General features: G+C 54.3%; 1 protein-coding gene across 4 annotated transcripts in view; it reads right to left on the bottom strand.

The window, feature by feature from the left end:
• Positions 1-16,158, bottom strand: part of RGS12 (regulator of G protein signaling 12) — a gene marked incomplete at its 5' end in the record, with an annotated part of 118,333 nt that overhangs the window by 80,716 nt on the left and 21,459 nt on the right. For 3 of the 4 annotated variants that reach the window (XM_082611288.1, XM_082611291.1, XM_082611289.1), the window contains 2 exons: positions 7,972-9,949; positions 12,206-12,350. In XM_082611288.1, coding sequence (XP_082467414.1) covers positions 7,972-9,849 — 1,878 coding nt within the window. The remainder of the gene's footprint in view (positions 1-7,971; positions 9,950-12,205; positions 12,351-16,158) is intronic. The other variant, XM_082611290.1, reaches the window with a different exon arrangement.

Raw genomic sequence — 16,158 nt, 5'->3', positions numbered from 1 at the left:
GTTGAGGGGTGATACCCGATGTGGTTCTCGTTGCTCCAGTCCAGGGCAAGGACTGGGCACGAGGGAACCACTGTCGTATTGTACATCAGTAATTAAAGCTGTGTCTGCTCCAGAGACCTGTCTACTGTCAATACAAACGGATACAGAGACCAAAAGCTTAACACCTGGCCCTGATACAAACCAGCCATTCCATTCTTTGGATAGACCCTGAGAAATGCCTTCATATACATGCCTGGAGACGTGTGCGAGAATGTTCACCAACGCATCATCAGTCATTTTGTTAATGGCTCTGTGTGTGTGTGTGCGCGCGCACACGTGCGTGTGTGTGGTGGTGGTATACTCACACGATGGAATGTTACATAGTTAGAATGATGAACTGCAGCTGCAGATGGTATCATGGATAAATCTTTGAAATGATATTCAGTGATTTCAAAACAGGTTGCATGAGACTGTGTTATAAAGCCATTTTTATAAAGCTGAAGAAACAGCAAAACTAATCAATAAGGGATTCAAGCACTTCAAACACTTGTTTCTGGCAGTGGCCACTTAGCTCTGAATATTCTCACTTTTCCTGGAAACTATACAAAACCAAAGAACAGTAAGGGGTGGTATTGCTTTGTGTCTCTGCTCCTTTGCTCCCGTTTCCTTCACCTCAGTGTTCCCCACTCTCCATCCTACAGACTGCATTCAGCTCTGGGAAGCCCTGCCGTGCCTATTCCAGGAGGGCCCAAGCGCTTCTCCCCTGCTCCCCCTAGCACCTCCACCGGCCTGGGTCTCAAGGTCCACATGCAGCACCGAGCCCCCCAGAGAGCGCTCAGTGCACGTGGTCAGAAGGAAGGCCTTGTGGAGAGCGAGCCCGTAGGGAGCTAAGGAGCCCAGAGTGCCCTTCCCAGCCCACCCCCGGCCCCGGCCCCTCTGCCCAGTTGTGTTATCTCCCCAGACCAGCTGACTCTCTCCATTGTTCGCTTCCTTTCCTCTTGCTTGGGCAGAGAGTGATGCAATGTTGCCCAAGGGCATTGTTTACAAGGCGTGAAGATCAAAGCTGCTGTTTTTAGAGGGAATTATATCATGGGGCCCTAACCTGGCCTTTTTAGTATTCTCCAGAATTTTTTAGAATCTATTTTAAAACTTCCTCTCATTGTACTAGAAAAACTGCACAAGATCTGTCTGTTGAATCCAATACTCTCCTGGCTGGATAGCTGATGAGCCTGTCATTAGCAATGCCATAAAAATACCACTACAGCTTCCAGTACCAGTCCTCACTTTGATCTCATTAAAAGAATTAAGAAAGTAGTTTTCATTTTTTTCTCCTAAGGCATTATTTTTAGTAAGTAAAATATGTTCAGATTCCCATAATAAAACAATCAAAACAATACAAAATAAAATAATAGTGTCCTGGACCCTTCCCAGTTTTCACTTACTAACCTGAGGTAACTACTACTATCTGTTTGGAGTGTTTCCTTTTAATTTTTTCTATATACTTACATATAAACATATGTATGCTTTAAAATGTCATAGGTTTATTTGGAGGGTATTGAAATACGTTACACAAAAGCAGGATCATATTAAATATGCACGTGACCTGCTTTTTCACTTCGGGCGCCTTGGGGGGCTGTCCACGTGGGTAATAACCCGCCCCACCCCCCCATGGCAGAGCCCAGAGCCACAGTCCCCTCGGACCAGTGATGGACATCTGGGCTGCACACCTGCCTATGCAGCCACACTTCCCAGCCCCCCTTGCAGCAGGGTGCGGTCACGTGAGGAGGCCTGGACAATGAGGAGCAGCAAAAGAGCTCCTGCAGCTTCTGCTGGGACTCCACCGCTCCCTCCCCCCCTCCTGCAGACTCCCCCTCCTCCTGCAGGCTCCCACCTCTTGCAGGCTCCTCCCCCTCCTGCAGGCCCCCCTCCTGCAGGCTCCCTCCTCCTCCTGCAGGCTCCCCCCTCCTGCAGGCTCCTCCCTCCTGCAGGCTCCCCCCTCCTGCAGGTTGGAATGTAGACGGAAGCCATCTCTGTCTGCACCTTCAAGTGGAGGCACAGCCGGGTGGACTATGGCAACAAACAACAGCAGGAACCTGGCTCCTCATGAACAAGGAGGCTCCACACCAGCCCTGGGCAGCCCCACCCAAACTCTTAACAAACTCTTAATAAAATGGAAAAGCATCCATTTATAAACATTATGTAACTCTCGTCAACAATGTCATACACTCGGCTAAGTCTACGAGTGATGCCCTCCCAGCCCCCAGCCCAATATCTCACGGCTCCCCACGAGGAAACAGTTCAGGAGCATCACCTGAGTCAGCGCACTAGGAGTCAGAGCCCTGGATGTGACTGGGAGGAGGTCAAAATGCCGAGCATTCCCTCTGCAAACCTCCCACTTGACCAGTGTAATGAAAGAGCCTGAGAGGCAGAGAGGTGTCCACCTGAACAAGCAAGCGTAGGAAAAGTGGGCCTCTTCTCTTTGGCCGGTTTCCTTCCAGGCTTCCACAAGAGTAAGGGGTCCCAGAAAGCCAAGGGGTCCCAGAAAGCTGAGATCTGGACTGAGCTAGGGTATAAAAGACCAAGAAGACAGTGACAAAGCCCTGGTAAAGGAGCATCCTGAAAAGATGACTGTCTGGACAGAGAACTAATAGGACTTAGAGACCAACTGGTGACTGAATGCAGTGGTATAGTCCCTCTAAGAGTTGGCTTTCTTTGTGCATACAGAATAGAAAGGCTGCGTGCCAGAGTTTCAAGGGGAACATTTAATACAAAGAGTTGTCAAGTATAACATGGAAGCAATCATAAACACAGAGACCACTAAAGACCATCCTAGGGCTACGAGAGAGAGACAGAGAGACAGAGAGAAAGAGAGAGAGAGAGAGAGAGAGGGCGCTATGGGGAGGGCATCAGTGGCCGTTCCCCAGGCCCGGGATCAGGTGTGCTTGCCCCTCACTGGTTGCAAGCAACACCCCTCAGGGGCACAGGCAGCCAAGGCTGGCTTAAAAGGAGAAGCTGGAGGGGGTTAGAAGTCCACTAGGGGTGTGAAAAGCTCCAAGGTTTCCCCAGAATCCACAAGGCCATGGAGGGCTGTGCCCATGAGCAGGGCTGCGGCTGCACCGGCAGGAGTGGAGGCCCAAGCGCGGCCATCAGCTGCCTGGATGAGCCCTGAAGGCTCCACACACACAGGCCCCTCGGCAAAGACCGAGACTGACCGGCTCCAGGCATCTAAGGAAATCTCTGCCCCGTCACTAGCTGACCTCTAAGCGAACCAAGCCGAGGCCTCGTGGTCACATACAACAAAGAATGCACTGGACAGAATGTGCTCAGAAAAGCCCCTAAACAAACAACAACAAACAGCAAGAAGGGAGAGCGCATCTCCGCTCCCAGGATAGCTGCACGGGGCTCCCTGCTGTTTATGGGTTGCGCTAAGATCAGATGGAGTGTGCAGAGGGCGCCAGATGCTGGGCTGAGCCAGGCGGCCGAGTCTTTCGCCTCTTAGCGCCCAGCCCACACCTCTTTGCCAGCGTTGGACACTGGAGCTGGGCCTCGCAGACGGTGCTCTGCCGGCGTGGGCTCGATGGCCGGCTCTGTCAGCGGGGACTGCGCTGGTTCCCGCCGGGCTGTTTTCCAGGCGGCGGGAGCAGACTGTGCCCGCCTCCTCTTCAGGGCCATCGTCCTCCGGCAGCCTGTCCCTGGGCAGCCCTGGCTGCAGCCCCGTGGCCTCCTCGCCTTGGTGCTAAGTCTCCGCCTAGTTGCCGCCCTTGCCCCTCTGCTGCTTCCTCCCTGGGTTCCGTTAGTGCCCGCTTGGCAGTGGGCCACCTCTGGTCTGGCTACCAATTCTTCATGCTAACGTCTCCCTGTTCAAATCGCTGGTGTGTTTTCTGTCTCCTGGCCAGATCCTGACGGACACAGCCTGATTTTGCACAGAGTAGGACACTGAAGCCACTGTCACCACAGAGAGGAACTGACAGTAACTCTGGACACCAACTGCTCGACCTTCCACGACCTCTGGCCCCTCCCCCTCCTGCTCCTAACCCCTCTTCCTCTTCCCATTTCCAGCACTTCCTTCCTCCATCCCTTCCTGGCCTGTCCTCTGCTCATCCTGACAAGCCGCCAGCCTGCTCGAACCAGGCCAGGAGGGACACCAGGAGGCCCACCTTAGGACCCTGGAAGCTTCTGCCGCTCCAGCAGGGGCTGTGGGATTAGACTGCACTAATAATGCAGGGGAACCCAGTTAGCAAAGAGCAATGGATACACTTCCAGAGATTAGAGCTGGAATGCAATACAATACAATTTATTACTACTTATTTTTAGATAAATCATGTGTCCCATCACATCACAAAAGGAACGCCACCTGACTGTGGGCAAGTCGCTCAATGTGTATAAACCCTGCTCTCCTCGTCAGTAAGATAATGAGCTCAGAGGGCAAATAAGGAAATAAAGCACACTGCAAACAGTGAATGCTACACTGCTATTTTCCAGCACTGGAAACATCAATCCCATGTCAAGTACTTCATTCTTTTGTTACAGTATAAGCAATAACAGCCAATACCTTCGTTTTCACTACATTTTTGTTGAAGGTTAAAGAACATTAAAAAGAAGCCCAAGACCCTCCTAAGTATAGTCCATTGCTCTCTGACAAAGGCGCAAAAACAATACAAGGGAGCAGTGATTGTCTTTTCTACAAACAGTGCTGGAACAAGAGATAGCCGCATGCAAAAAAAAGTGAATCTAGATACAGACCTTACACCCTTCAGAAATTAACTCAAAATGGATCACAGACCTGGATGTAAAATAAAAAACCATAAAACTCCTAGAAGATAGCACAGGAGGAAACCCAGATGACCATGGGTTTAGTGATGCCTTTTTGGTACAACACCAAAGGCACGATCCACCAAGGAAAGAATTGATAAGCTGGACTTCATTAAAATTTAAAACTTCTACTCTATGAAAAACAATATCAAGAGAATGAAAAGACAAGCCACAGAATGGGAGAAAACATTTGCAAAAGACACATCTGATGAAGGACTGTTACTCAAAATAAACAAAGAACTTAGGTGGCGCAGTGGTTAAGAATCCGCCTGCCAATGCAGGGGACACAGGTTCAATCCCTGGCCCAAGAAGATCCCACATGCTGTGGAGCAACCAAGCCCGTGTGTCACAACTACTGAGCCTGCACTCTAGAACCCACAAGCCACAACTACTGAGCCCGTGTGCCACAACTACTGAAGCCCACACACCTAGAGCCCGTGCTCTGCAATAAGAGAGCCACCGCAATGAGAAGCCTGCGCACCACAACAAAGAGTAGCCCCCGCTCGCTGCAACTAGAGAAAGCCTGCGCACAGCAACGAAGACCCAACGCAGCCAAAAATAAAAACAAATAAATAAATAAATTTATATTTTAAAAAAAGGAACTAAAGGCCTATTTCTTAAAAAAAAAAAAAACTCAACAGTAAGAAAACAAACAATCCGATAAAAATAGGTCAAAGATCTTAACAGACACCTCAACAAAGAAAATATACAGATGACAAGTAAGCATATGAAAAGATGCTCAACCTCACATGTCATCAGGGGAGATGAAAGTGAAACAACAGTGAGATGCCACTACCTACGTGTCAGGATGGCAAAAACGCTGAACACTGACAGCACCAAACTGCGGCCAAAATGTGAAGCAACAGAAACTTTCATCATTGCTGGTGGGAATGCAAAACGGTGCAGCCACTTTGGAAGACAGTTTCTTACAAAGCTAAACATTCTCTCACCACACGAGCCAGCAATCCCACTCCTTGGTACTTACTCAGGAGTTGAAAACTTATGTCCACACCAAAACCTGCATGCACACAGATGTTTATAACAGTTTTACTCATAGTTGCCGGAACTTGGAAGCCACCAAGGTGTCCTTCAGAAGGTGAATGGATACATAAACTGTGGTACCTCCAGATAACGGAATAGTACTCAGTGCTAAAGAGAAATGAGCTATCAAGCCATGAAAAGACATGGAGGAAACTTCAATGCACATCACTAAGTGAAAGAAGCCAATCTGAAAAGGCTACAGACTGTATGATTCCAACTATACGACAGCTGGAAAAGGCACAACTACGGAGACAGGGAAAAATATCAGTGGTTGCTGGGGGAGGGCAGGGGAGGGCTGAACAGGCAGAGCACAGAGGACTTTTAGGGCAGTGAAACCACCCTGTCTGATTCTACAATGGTGAATACACGTCACTATAATCTGTTCAAGCCCACAGAATGCGCACCACCGAAAGCGACCCTAATATAAACTATGGACTCCGGGGTTACTGACTGTGACAAAGGTACCCTCCGGTGAGGGATGCTGATGGTGGCAAGGCTGCGCGCCTTTGAGGGTAGAGAGAACTCTCTGTGCCTTCCTCTCAATTTCATTATAAACCTAAAACTGCTCTTAAAAATAAAGTCTTTAAAATAAAAGAGACGACTAAGCCCAAGGTTTGACTCATGAACCTGCTTTGTCCTGACTGCTGAGCCTTAGACAAGTCACTTAGCCCTCGAGGACCGGTCACCTCACCTGGAGAGCGGGTAGCACGGCACCCTGTCTCTGGGTCTCCTGAGGTCAGAGGCCCTGTGGGGAGTCTGAGACTTGCCACCAAGTGAACGGGCATGAGGGTGCTCCGCAGTACGCCAGACAAACACCATTTATTCCTGCCAGTGTAACAATTCACATGCGCAGTGGCAATGGAGAAAACCCATTTGTGGGATATGTATTAAAAGAGGTGGTGAATTCCCCAATTTCTGATAACATTTTAGCCACCTTCCAGGGCCTTCCCTCCCCAAGCCCTCCCCCAACCAACAGGGAAGCCCAGGCCGAAGCTGCCGCCCACGCCACCCACACTGCCCACCCCACAGGTGGAAGGAGACCCCAGCCCATGCAGTTCCACCGAGGGAACGGGAGGGAAGGTGCGCACAAGGGCAGAAGTCCTGCTGGCCCGGCCACTTAGGAATTCAGTCAAAACTTGCGTGACTACAACTGTGTTTACAAAAGCACCAATCTATGCTTAGATACATCACAGTGTCACATGGTCGTTTAGGGGAGCTAAAACTATGGGAGGCCTGTCTTTTCCTTCGTCTTTAAGTTTTCTCTGATGTGTTCTACGATGAAAAGTAATAAGACTTGGGAAGGGGACGGATCCTGAACGGAACGTTCAACAAACTCCACAGCCCAGGCCACAGCCTCCTCCAGTCTTTGGAGGGTTTTCGTGTGGGATTTTCAGCTGCTGGGAACAAAAATGTGAACAAACCCAGAAAAGGTGTTTTAAATCACAAAGGTCCTCAGAAGACGGCTCCTTCCAAGCCAGCCAAGCTGAGAGGCAGCCCTCCTCTCAGCCACGGCTGCGTCTCAGCCCACCCGGCCAGCACAGATGCAGCACCGCCCAGCCTGCAGGGCCAGCCCTCCTGCTGTGCTGAGCCCCTCCCCCCACTCCGAACCAAGCTCCCGGCCCCGCCCCCAGCTGTCTGATGCTCAAGCCACGAGCCACTGCCGACTTCAGCTGGCGTTTTTCTCTCACAGCAGGACTTTCTCAATGAAGGAAACACCAAGGTGAAGCTCCCCGTCCTGAAGCGACCAGTCTCTGTGCTTCCAGAATTTTCTTGCTTCAAAAGGGCGTGAGGCCTCAGCCACTGGGGCCAGAGACGAAGTGGGCTTCAAAGGGGCTGCCGGGACAGGTCCCTCCGGCACCCACGGCAGCAGGAAAGGGTGGGAAGCAGGGAGGAGGGCCTCACCCTGGCCAGGAGGTCACCATCTCTTCCACCACTGCCTGTCCCACCTGACGTCCCGCCCCGCCCCGCCCAGAGCCAGGGCAAATCCAGGCAGACATGCCCTGAAGCCGACATAGGCCATAGGCCACCGGGGCAGCCAGAGGAAGGCGGAGCTGGGCAATGAAGGTGCCGTCGCCGTCAGTAACTGACCGAGTTATGAAACCACGCTCACCTTTCCTGACCCTCCCCAAACAGGCTTACCTTTTTGTCTTCCTTAGTCTTTCTAACATTTCGATGGGGGCCGAAAATGTTCTGCATCCCGAGAGCCTTCCTGGCCCAGTCCCTTTTCTGGGTGCTGGGCGGGGGCTGCGCGGGGCTGCCCTCCACCCGGTAGCGGTCAGCGGGAATCTTGCTCATGGGAGGGGGCAGCGTGCCACAGTTGATGCTGGACCAGCCGTCGGTGGAGTCCGTGTAAGACTCCTGGTCGCTGGTGTGCCCACACTGCCACTCCTGCAGGACGTGGACCGGGAGCCACCGCTGGCCAAAGCCACCACCGGGGCCTGCAGCGCCCCTCTTGGAAGGAGGGACCAAGCACCGCAAGGAGGCCGGGGGGCCTTCCGCGTGAGGAGTGGGCCCCAGGTGCTTACCGAGGTCCCGGCACCTGTCGGCCTGCGGAGCGGCCTCAAACGGGGCTCCCTCGGGGTCGTGGCCGAAGGCCCCGTTCCAGGGGCCCCCCCAGGGCTGGGAGCCCCTCCCGACCACACCCTCCCAGGCGCTGCCGCTGGGGCCGTGCCTGCTCGAGCTGGCGCCCAGGTCCAGCACGAGCACTCGGCTGCTTCTGTCCTCGTGGGTGAAGTTCCCGATGCCGCTGTCGCTGTTGCTGCTGGTGCTGGTGTTCTGGTGAGCATCTGCGTCCCCGTCCGCAAAGGCCCGGGCCCGCACGCCCTCAATCAGCTCGCCCATGTCGCGGTACAGCACGGAGATGAACTGCAGGACCGGGAGCGAGGACGCAGGGAACTCCAGGCAGCCATTGGTGTCAGGGTCGGCCGTGCACTCAAACCCGAAGCGCCGGGCGATGCCCTGGTGGATCTTGTGACTGAACAGGTCCGGGTCCACCATGAACACGTGGCAGGACGTCCGCAAAGCGCCCTCCTCCTCTTGCGCCAGGCTCCCATCATCGGCCGCCTGCATGGTCACCAGCCCGAAAAACCTCCTGTCGTCTGGGCACACGGCGCTGAATGCCAGCCTCTCGGCCGGGTATCGCGCCAGGACGGCAGCCTTGTCCGTGCACAGCTGCACGCAGTCGTGCATGATCTGCATGGTCACCAGCGAGTGGATCTTCTGTTCGGCCCGCAGGCGCCGCAGACAGCCCCGGATGGCCTGCACGCTGTCCGATTCCAGGCTGCAGCTGGTGGACGGCAGCTCGATGGAGCCCAAGTAGCCCACAACCATGGCCACGTTCAAAATGCTTGCGTCCACCCCAAAGTCTTCATGAGTCTCCAGCCCAATGCTGAAAACAGAATCATCGTTCACGACTCTAGGTATCTCCTCCTTGGAAAGCAGGCTGGTATTTGGATTATTTACACTTTCATGGCCAAGGTCAAATCGCCCAGTGGCTGATTCTGAAAGGGATCTTTGTTTCAACTTCAAGGGCTCTGAACTGCTTGCTCGAAGACCAGGGTTTTCAAAGATCATGTTGAAAATCCCTCCAGACTGCATTTCCTCAACGACTCTCTCTGCTCTGTTTATACCTAATGCCTTAGAGTCGAGTTTGGGCTTCAGCCAGCCTTTTCCTTCATAAAATCCAACCTCTTCGTCACTAGAGCAGGACTCCAGGTGGCCGATGCCTTCACCAATCACCATGTGCAGGACACCAGAACATTTCCCGATTAACTTCACCACGTCTTCATGGGACGCTTTCTTCACGTTGATCTCGTTGACAGCAAGTATCTGGTCGCCAGCACGGAGGCCCACAAAATCCGCAGGGCTGCCTCTCATGACACAGCTGAGCACACAGGGCGCCTGCCCGGAAAGCGCGAATCCGTACCCCGCCCTTCCTCTGGCCACCTCCACGCTCCGCATCCGGGGGGGCGCTGTCCCGAGCAGCGGCCGCTCCCCCAGGTCCCCTGCTCTGTACATCTCAAAGTGCTTCCGAGACCAGGAGCATAGCTCACTATGCCAGCGGATCCATGGTTCAGGGAATGCTGGAAGCTACCGTAGTTCTCCTTGAAATAATGCCCTAAGGAAGAAGAATAAAGAGCTCGTTGTTAAAGATCTCATATTTATACTGCTTACTGCTACTACCCAAACATAAAAAGATAATTCACAACAAAACCGTCACAGGAAGAGTCTCTCATTGCCACACAAATGTCAGCGTGAAGGAGATACACTATCTCTGTGCAGCAAATCTTAAAGTCAGCCTAAGAAATCTTGCAAAGCAGAAGGCATTTCCCAGGGCTGGTATCCTCCCCAACTCCGATCTCGCCAAGGCTAATCCCACCCGGGTTTGAGGCACACAGGACTCCCGCAGAAATCTGCTTCCTCCCTGTCTGGATGGAAAGAGGAGAGCCCTTGGACCCTAATCACTCAAGGCTGTGGTCCAAGGACCAGTGCCCAGCTCCCCGGAGCTCCCTGCCATGCACTGAGCCAGGGGCGGAGCCGAGGGTGGAAAGGCAGCTGCACGACCCCTAGTCCAGCCTCGTCTTTGATCACAAGCTCCCTCCACGCGAAGTTCTCCCCCAGGGAGTGTTGTCAGCTTGTTTTCCCTCATATCCACCACCCTCGCTCAAGTAACTTATTTTAAACAAAGCACCGTGTGGAGAAAACACATTAGTCTGAAATATTGGGTTGGCCAAAAAAGTTCGTTTGGGTTTTCCCATAAGATGTTACAGAAAAACCCAAAGGAACTTTTTGGCCAACCTGATACTATAGAGGCTGCCTGACAGCACAGAGGAAACAACCAAAAAGAGCAAAGGAATTTAAACTTAACTGTTCCAGGGGGATGACTTCACAATGGAAAGTATTGGTTGTCATTGAAAACAAACGCATGTCAGGATCCTCAAGACCACCCCTGGGTTTCCAGCAGGAGGACACGCAGGGCTCAGGTATACTCGGGGCTCTGAACCATCACAGTGAAGGACTGTGAAGCACAACCACCGAAGGGAGAGGGCCCGGGGGCGAGGTCCAGAGAAAATAGGCGCTAGCTTCCAGAACCCCGTCCCATGGAGTCACGTGGGCTGCACTCCACCCCCCCAGTGACATGCTGTCCCCAGGGAAGCTCGTCAGAGACTCAGAACCAGGGCTCTCATTGTGGGCCCGCAGGCTCCGCAGGCCCCTCTGCCGAGCACACACCGAACTCCAGCCCCGGGGAGGGGGGAAGGGTGTCAGCACAGACACAACAGGGGAGGCCCAAGGAGCCCCCCATCCCGACACCCCAGCTCCCGGACGCCAGCCCAGGGCCAGCCCCGCACACAGGCCTCACAGAGGGCGGCAGCCAGGCCCGCTGGGAGGACTCCTCTCCCCACAAAACCCTTTAGAGATCACTTTGAAAAGCAATACAGTGAGTGATTGATTGTATTGTGAAGATCCAAAACATAATAGAACATGTTTTTTAAAGAGTATATGTTTTTTAAATAATTGTTTTAAAGTTGTCAGGAGAAATTCTCACGTCTTGGGATAAAGTTTCCAGTAACAGAAGCGTAACTCAGAGTAACTGATGTATACACACCAAAAAGTGAAAGACTGGACAAAATGGAAAGTATATTATTCGATGACTCCAGGAGCAGCTGCAAGTGACAAAACACTGACACGCAGGACGCATGCTTGAGTAGAATTATTTTATGACAATAAGAGTGAAAAAAGCAATTTATTTATAAACTACCATGTTATTCAATATCTAAGTGATGTTAAATTAATCATTTAAATATTAGGACTGGAATTTAACTATTTAATATTCATCATTAAAAATGTGTATATTAAAGTCTGCCATGAACTGTGCTTCAGGGTCTTCTCACTGGATCTTCTAAAGGGGTGTGGGCTACACAACACCCCAGAGACGCCACATCCTGATCCCTGGAACCTGTCACCTCACGTGGCCGAGGGGACCTTACAGATGTGATTGAGTGAAGGGTCCCGAGATGGGAGGTCACCCTGGATTCGCCAGGGGTGGCGGGGGGGCCGTGATCACAGGGTCCTGGAAGAGGGAGGTGGGAGGGGGGCAGGAGGGGGGAGTCAGAGAGCAGAGCGACGGGCCTGGAAGGCGAGGGAAGGGGCCTCCCCAGGGGCCCCCAGGAGGAACCAGCCCTGCCCGCACCCGGCCTCCGCCCGCGACACTGATTCTGGACTTCTGGCCCCAGACTATAAGGGCGTAAATCTGAGTTGTTTCAAGCCACTGAGTTTGTGGTCACTTGTTTCAGCAGCTACTGGAAAACTCGCAAAAGGGGAATCACCCTACTGGTGGGGAGAGGGGATGCAGTGCACGCATGACACATCCCACCTGAAAAATGCTCACAACAGCGTCTGGCTCCCGGCAATGTAGGCTGTCACCATGAACTCACTGGGACAGGGTTAGCGAGGCCCTCCCGGTTCCTCCAGGAACAGAAAACCCCCGGCCTTCTCTTCCAAACAGTAACAGATGCTGCCTGTATGAAAAAAATAATTTCTCAGTTTTATATGCAGAATTACTCCATGATTCATCCGACCACCATGGAGTCACAACACTGTGTGACACAATTTTCAATGACAGTCTTGTAGGTGGTTTACCCAAACATTTCTATTAGACTCACTGTCATATTCTTCTATCGATTAAAAATAGTTTCTAATTCATACTAATAATATCTGATACCTAATAATCACATTTTGTAATCCAACCTACAGGTTAATTTTTCCTTAAACTGTACCAATTAATAGTAAAACTGGTGGAGCAGACAGTGGAATTCAGAAGAAACCACAGGGCACTAGTTTCCAACCTCACCGGGCGCGTCTGCCACCCAGGCTCCCGCTCTCGCTCCCGCATTCCAAGGCCCCGGCTTCCGAGCTCTGGGCAGAGGCCAGCCCCGACCCACCGCGCACGGCCCAGGTGATCCGCACATGGGTGACAGCATTTGCAACACCCCAACTTGAGACCGTCTGCTACGGGCTGAATGTTTGTGTCCCCAGATTCATACGTGGAGATGCTAACCCAGTGGGATGATCTGGAGGCGGGGCCTTTGGCAGCGATCAGGTTGGATGAGGTCATGAGGGTGGAGCCCCCATGATGGGACTAGTGTCCTTGTGGCTCCAGAGGAGACACGGGAGCCCCTGCGCTCTGCACTCCACCATGTGAGGAACCAGGAAGCGGGTCTCAGTAGACTCCGATCTGCCAGCGCCTTGACTTCGGACTTCCAGCCCCAGAACTAGGAGAAATAAACGCCTGTGGTTTAAGCCCCTCGGCGTAGGGAATTCTGTTACAGCAGCGGAGCGGATGAAGACATCATCTAATCAGCCAGCATCCTTGTTTCGCAGAAAAGGTAACCAGGTCGGAAAGAAGTGCTTCTTCCAAGGGCCACCTCCTAATGGCTCAGTCAGCTAGAACACCAGGGCCTCCCCTCTCTGCACACCCCGCTACCACCGTCAGCCACTCATTCTTCAAACCAATGAGATCTAGAAATAAATACCAGGTGCCTACCCATTTCCCCGGTTTAGATCTGGCACAAAATGAGTCCTGTCCTGATGAATTTCTCCATTCACAGGCACTGAGTGAGTGCCTACCTGGGCCAGGCAGCGCCCCAGACCAAAAAGCTACAGAGAGGGTCCCAGCCCTGTCCAGCAGCCCGCCGTCCCCAGAGAGGGAGGGGCAAGAGGAGGCGAACAGCCATCACTCCGGAGCAGGGCGAGTGCCAGCCCCGGCCCTATGCTCGGGTGCCCAGGAGTCTGCGGCAGACGGGCCGGGAAAGCCATCCCAGGAGGGGGCGACTGGCACAGCCGCAGTTCGGCCTCCACCTCTGCCCATGCAGACGGGCGATCTGTGGGGACAGCGCTGCGGGTCTCATGGCTGTGCCGCAAAGGCGACAGATGTTCACGGGGCAACAGGCCGAGCTGAGCATGGGGTCAAAAGACCAAAGCAACAAAGAACAACCACAACAGGGCACGGAAACGAGCGGGAGGGAGAGAAACTGAGGACCAGGAGGCAGAAAGCACCCAGCACACGGAGGAGAAGCGGGAAGTCCAGGAATAAGGGCAAGACAGCCCCGGAACGGCGGCAGTGGGGAAGCTGCACGGTCCACGGCGTGCACCGCGCCGCTCTGGGGCTTTACACTTACTAACTCGTGTGTGTGAAACGTCGCTATGATGTAGGTACGATTATTATTCTCATTTTGCAGATGAGGAAACGGAGGCACAGAGAAGTTAAGTAACTCGTCTTCAGCTGCACAGCTAATCAGTGTCAGAGGTGGACTTGAACGCGGCTGTTCTGGGCTTTCTCTCTCCCCATGCGGAGGGGCTCAGAGAGGAAGCGGAGCAGTGGTGGGCCGTGCCCTGCAGCAGACCCCTGCTCCTCAAACCCATCCCCAAAGCTACTGTGTCCCAGCAGCTACCTACAACCACCACCCCAGCAGTGCCCACAGCGCCGGCACCCGCCACACACCACCTCCCCCGACACCCCTTGTGGACACACAGACGCGCGGAGGACCCAGCACACCCCCAGCAGACCCACGCCAGGATGCACGCTGCTGGTCCCCATGTCCCGGCCGCCTCATCCCCGCCGGTCCATTCCAGCGCCCGTTCCCGACCCCTGCGAAGCCCTCCCGAGCCCACGGCCACTCGGCCTGCAGCAGTGCCGAATCACCCGGGAGGATGCGCGGGTGGACTCCGCTCATCAGGGCCACTTCCGGGCCCCTTACTGCCACCAACAACCAACGCCCTCGCCAAGCTTTCATCCTGAAAGGGCCCCTTTTCCACTGCCTGCCACCTGACAGCCCCCACCGACGTCAGGGAGACCCTTCACCTGTTCATCGGTGTCACCAGGTGCCCACTGTGTGTGGGACTGGGCCAGACACGGGGCTGCCTCAGGAGGGAACGGTCCCTTCCTGTGAAGACCTCTCCGCAGGGGACCGGGAACCGGAGGCTCCGACAGCAGCAGCTTCCCGAGGGCGTCTGCACAGCTGCTGCTCGGGCCACGCGGCCTGGTGAGCGGCTCCCAAGGGACCCTCCAGGGAGGCAGCCCAGCTGCTGCGCTCCGCGCATGGGGCAGCATTGTCAGCTCTGTTGTCCCTGTCCCCTCTCCCTGAGGACCCACTTCCTCTCTGAACACAAAGCCCCCACGTGGGTGACCCCAAGGCCTGACCCCGGAACTCTCTCCTGAGCGCCAAACCCGTTTCCTGCGCTCTCAGCCGCCCGTCACCTCTCTCTGCGTGTTGACACCCAAACACACCCTTGCTGGAAGCACGCTTCTCCTCTTCCTCGGCCCCGACGTCCACCTAAGCCCACCCACCCTTCTAGGCGCCAGGCAGTACCTCGGTCGTCCCCACTTCCCCCTCCACGCCATCCCTCCCACCCGGCTTCACCGTCCCCCTGTCCCCGACACCTTCCACCCACATGGACATCCCACCCCCAGCCTTCTCCGTCCCTACTCCTCCTCCTCACTTCAGCGGCCACTCTCGCGGTCACCCCTGTCCAGCCTGCTCGTCTCCGGCCACACGCTGCCCCGGAGCCCTGGAGCCCCCCGTCGCAACAGCCCCCTCAGCCGTCCTGCTACTCCGGCCCGCCTCCGCTCCCTCCACCCTGCCCGCCAGGCATCAGCCCAGGGACGCTCCTGTCCCCCCACTCATGTCCTCTGCCCCCATCTGGGGACCCCCTCCCCCGCAGGAATGGCCTGGGCTTTCTCCACAGCACGTGCTGCGGGGCCGCCATGACACAGGGCGCCCAGGCCCCTGTCCAAAGCCACGTTCCCAGCCCCGGGGCTCTCAGCACTCCCGTCAACCTCGCAACTCTCCTCTGGTCACTCACACGACCACCCAAACCCACCCGGCCTTCGCCTCCCTGCCCTCAGCTCGTGTCCTGTCCCCTCCTTTCCAGAGAAGAAAGACACCCCGCAGGCCCTCCCTCCGCAGTGCACACCCTCCCCCTCCGTCAGGCCAGCTTCTCCCCCAGGCCCTCGACGCCATCCCCACCACCTCGGGGGGCTGACACCGCCCGCCTGGGTCTGAAAACACCCAAGCCTCTCTAGCCCTAAAAGGAGTAAAATCCCTCAGTTGACTCCTGAAAGCACTGAGAGCATTTCCTCTAAGATCAGGAACAAGACAAGGATGTCCACTCTCACCACTTTTATTCAACATAGTTTTAGAAGTCCCAGACACAGCAGTCAGAGAAAAAAAAAAAAGAAATAAAAGGAATCCAAATTGGAAAGGAAGAAGTAAAACTGTCACTGTTTGCAGATGATATGCTACTATACACAGAAAATCCTAAAGACAC

This window comes from Mesoplodon mirus (genome assembly GCF_964341445.2).
Source record: "Mesoplodon mirus genome assembly, chromosome: 2".
NCBI classification, from domain to species: Eukaryota; Metazoa; Chordata; class Mammalia; order Artiodactyla; family Ziphiidae; genus Mesoplodon; species Mesoplodon mirus.
Note: the sequence above shows the minus strand (reverse complement) of the source record. Positions and strands in the feature narration are given on the sequence as shown.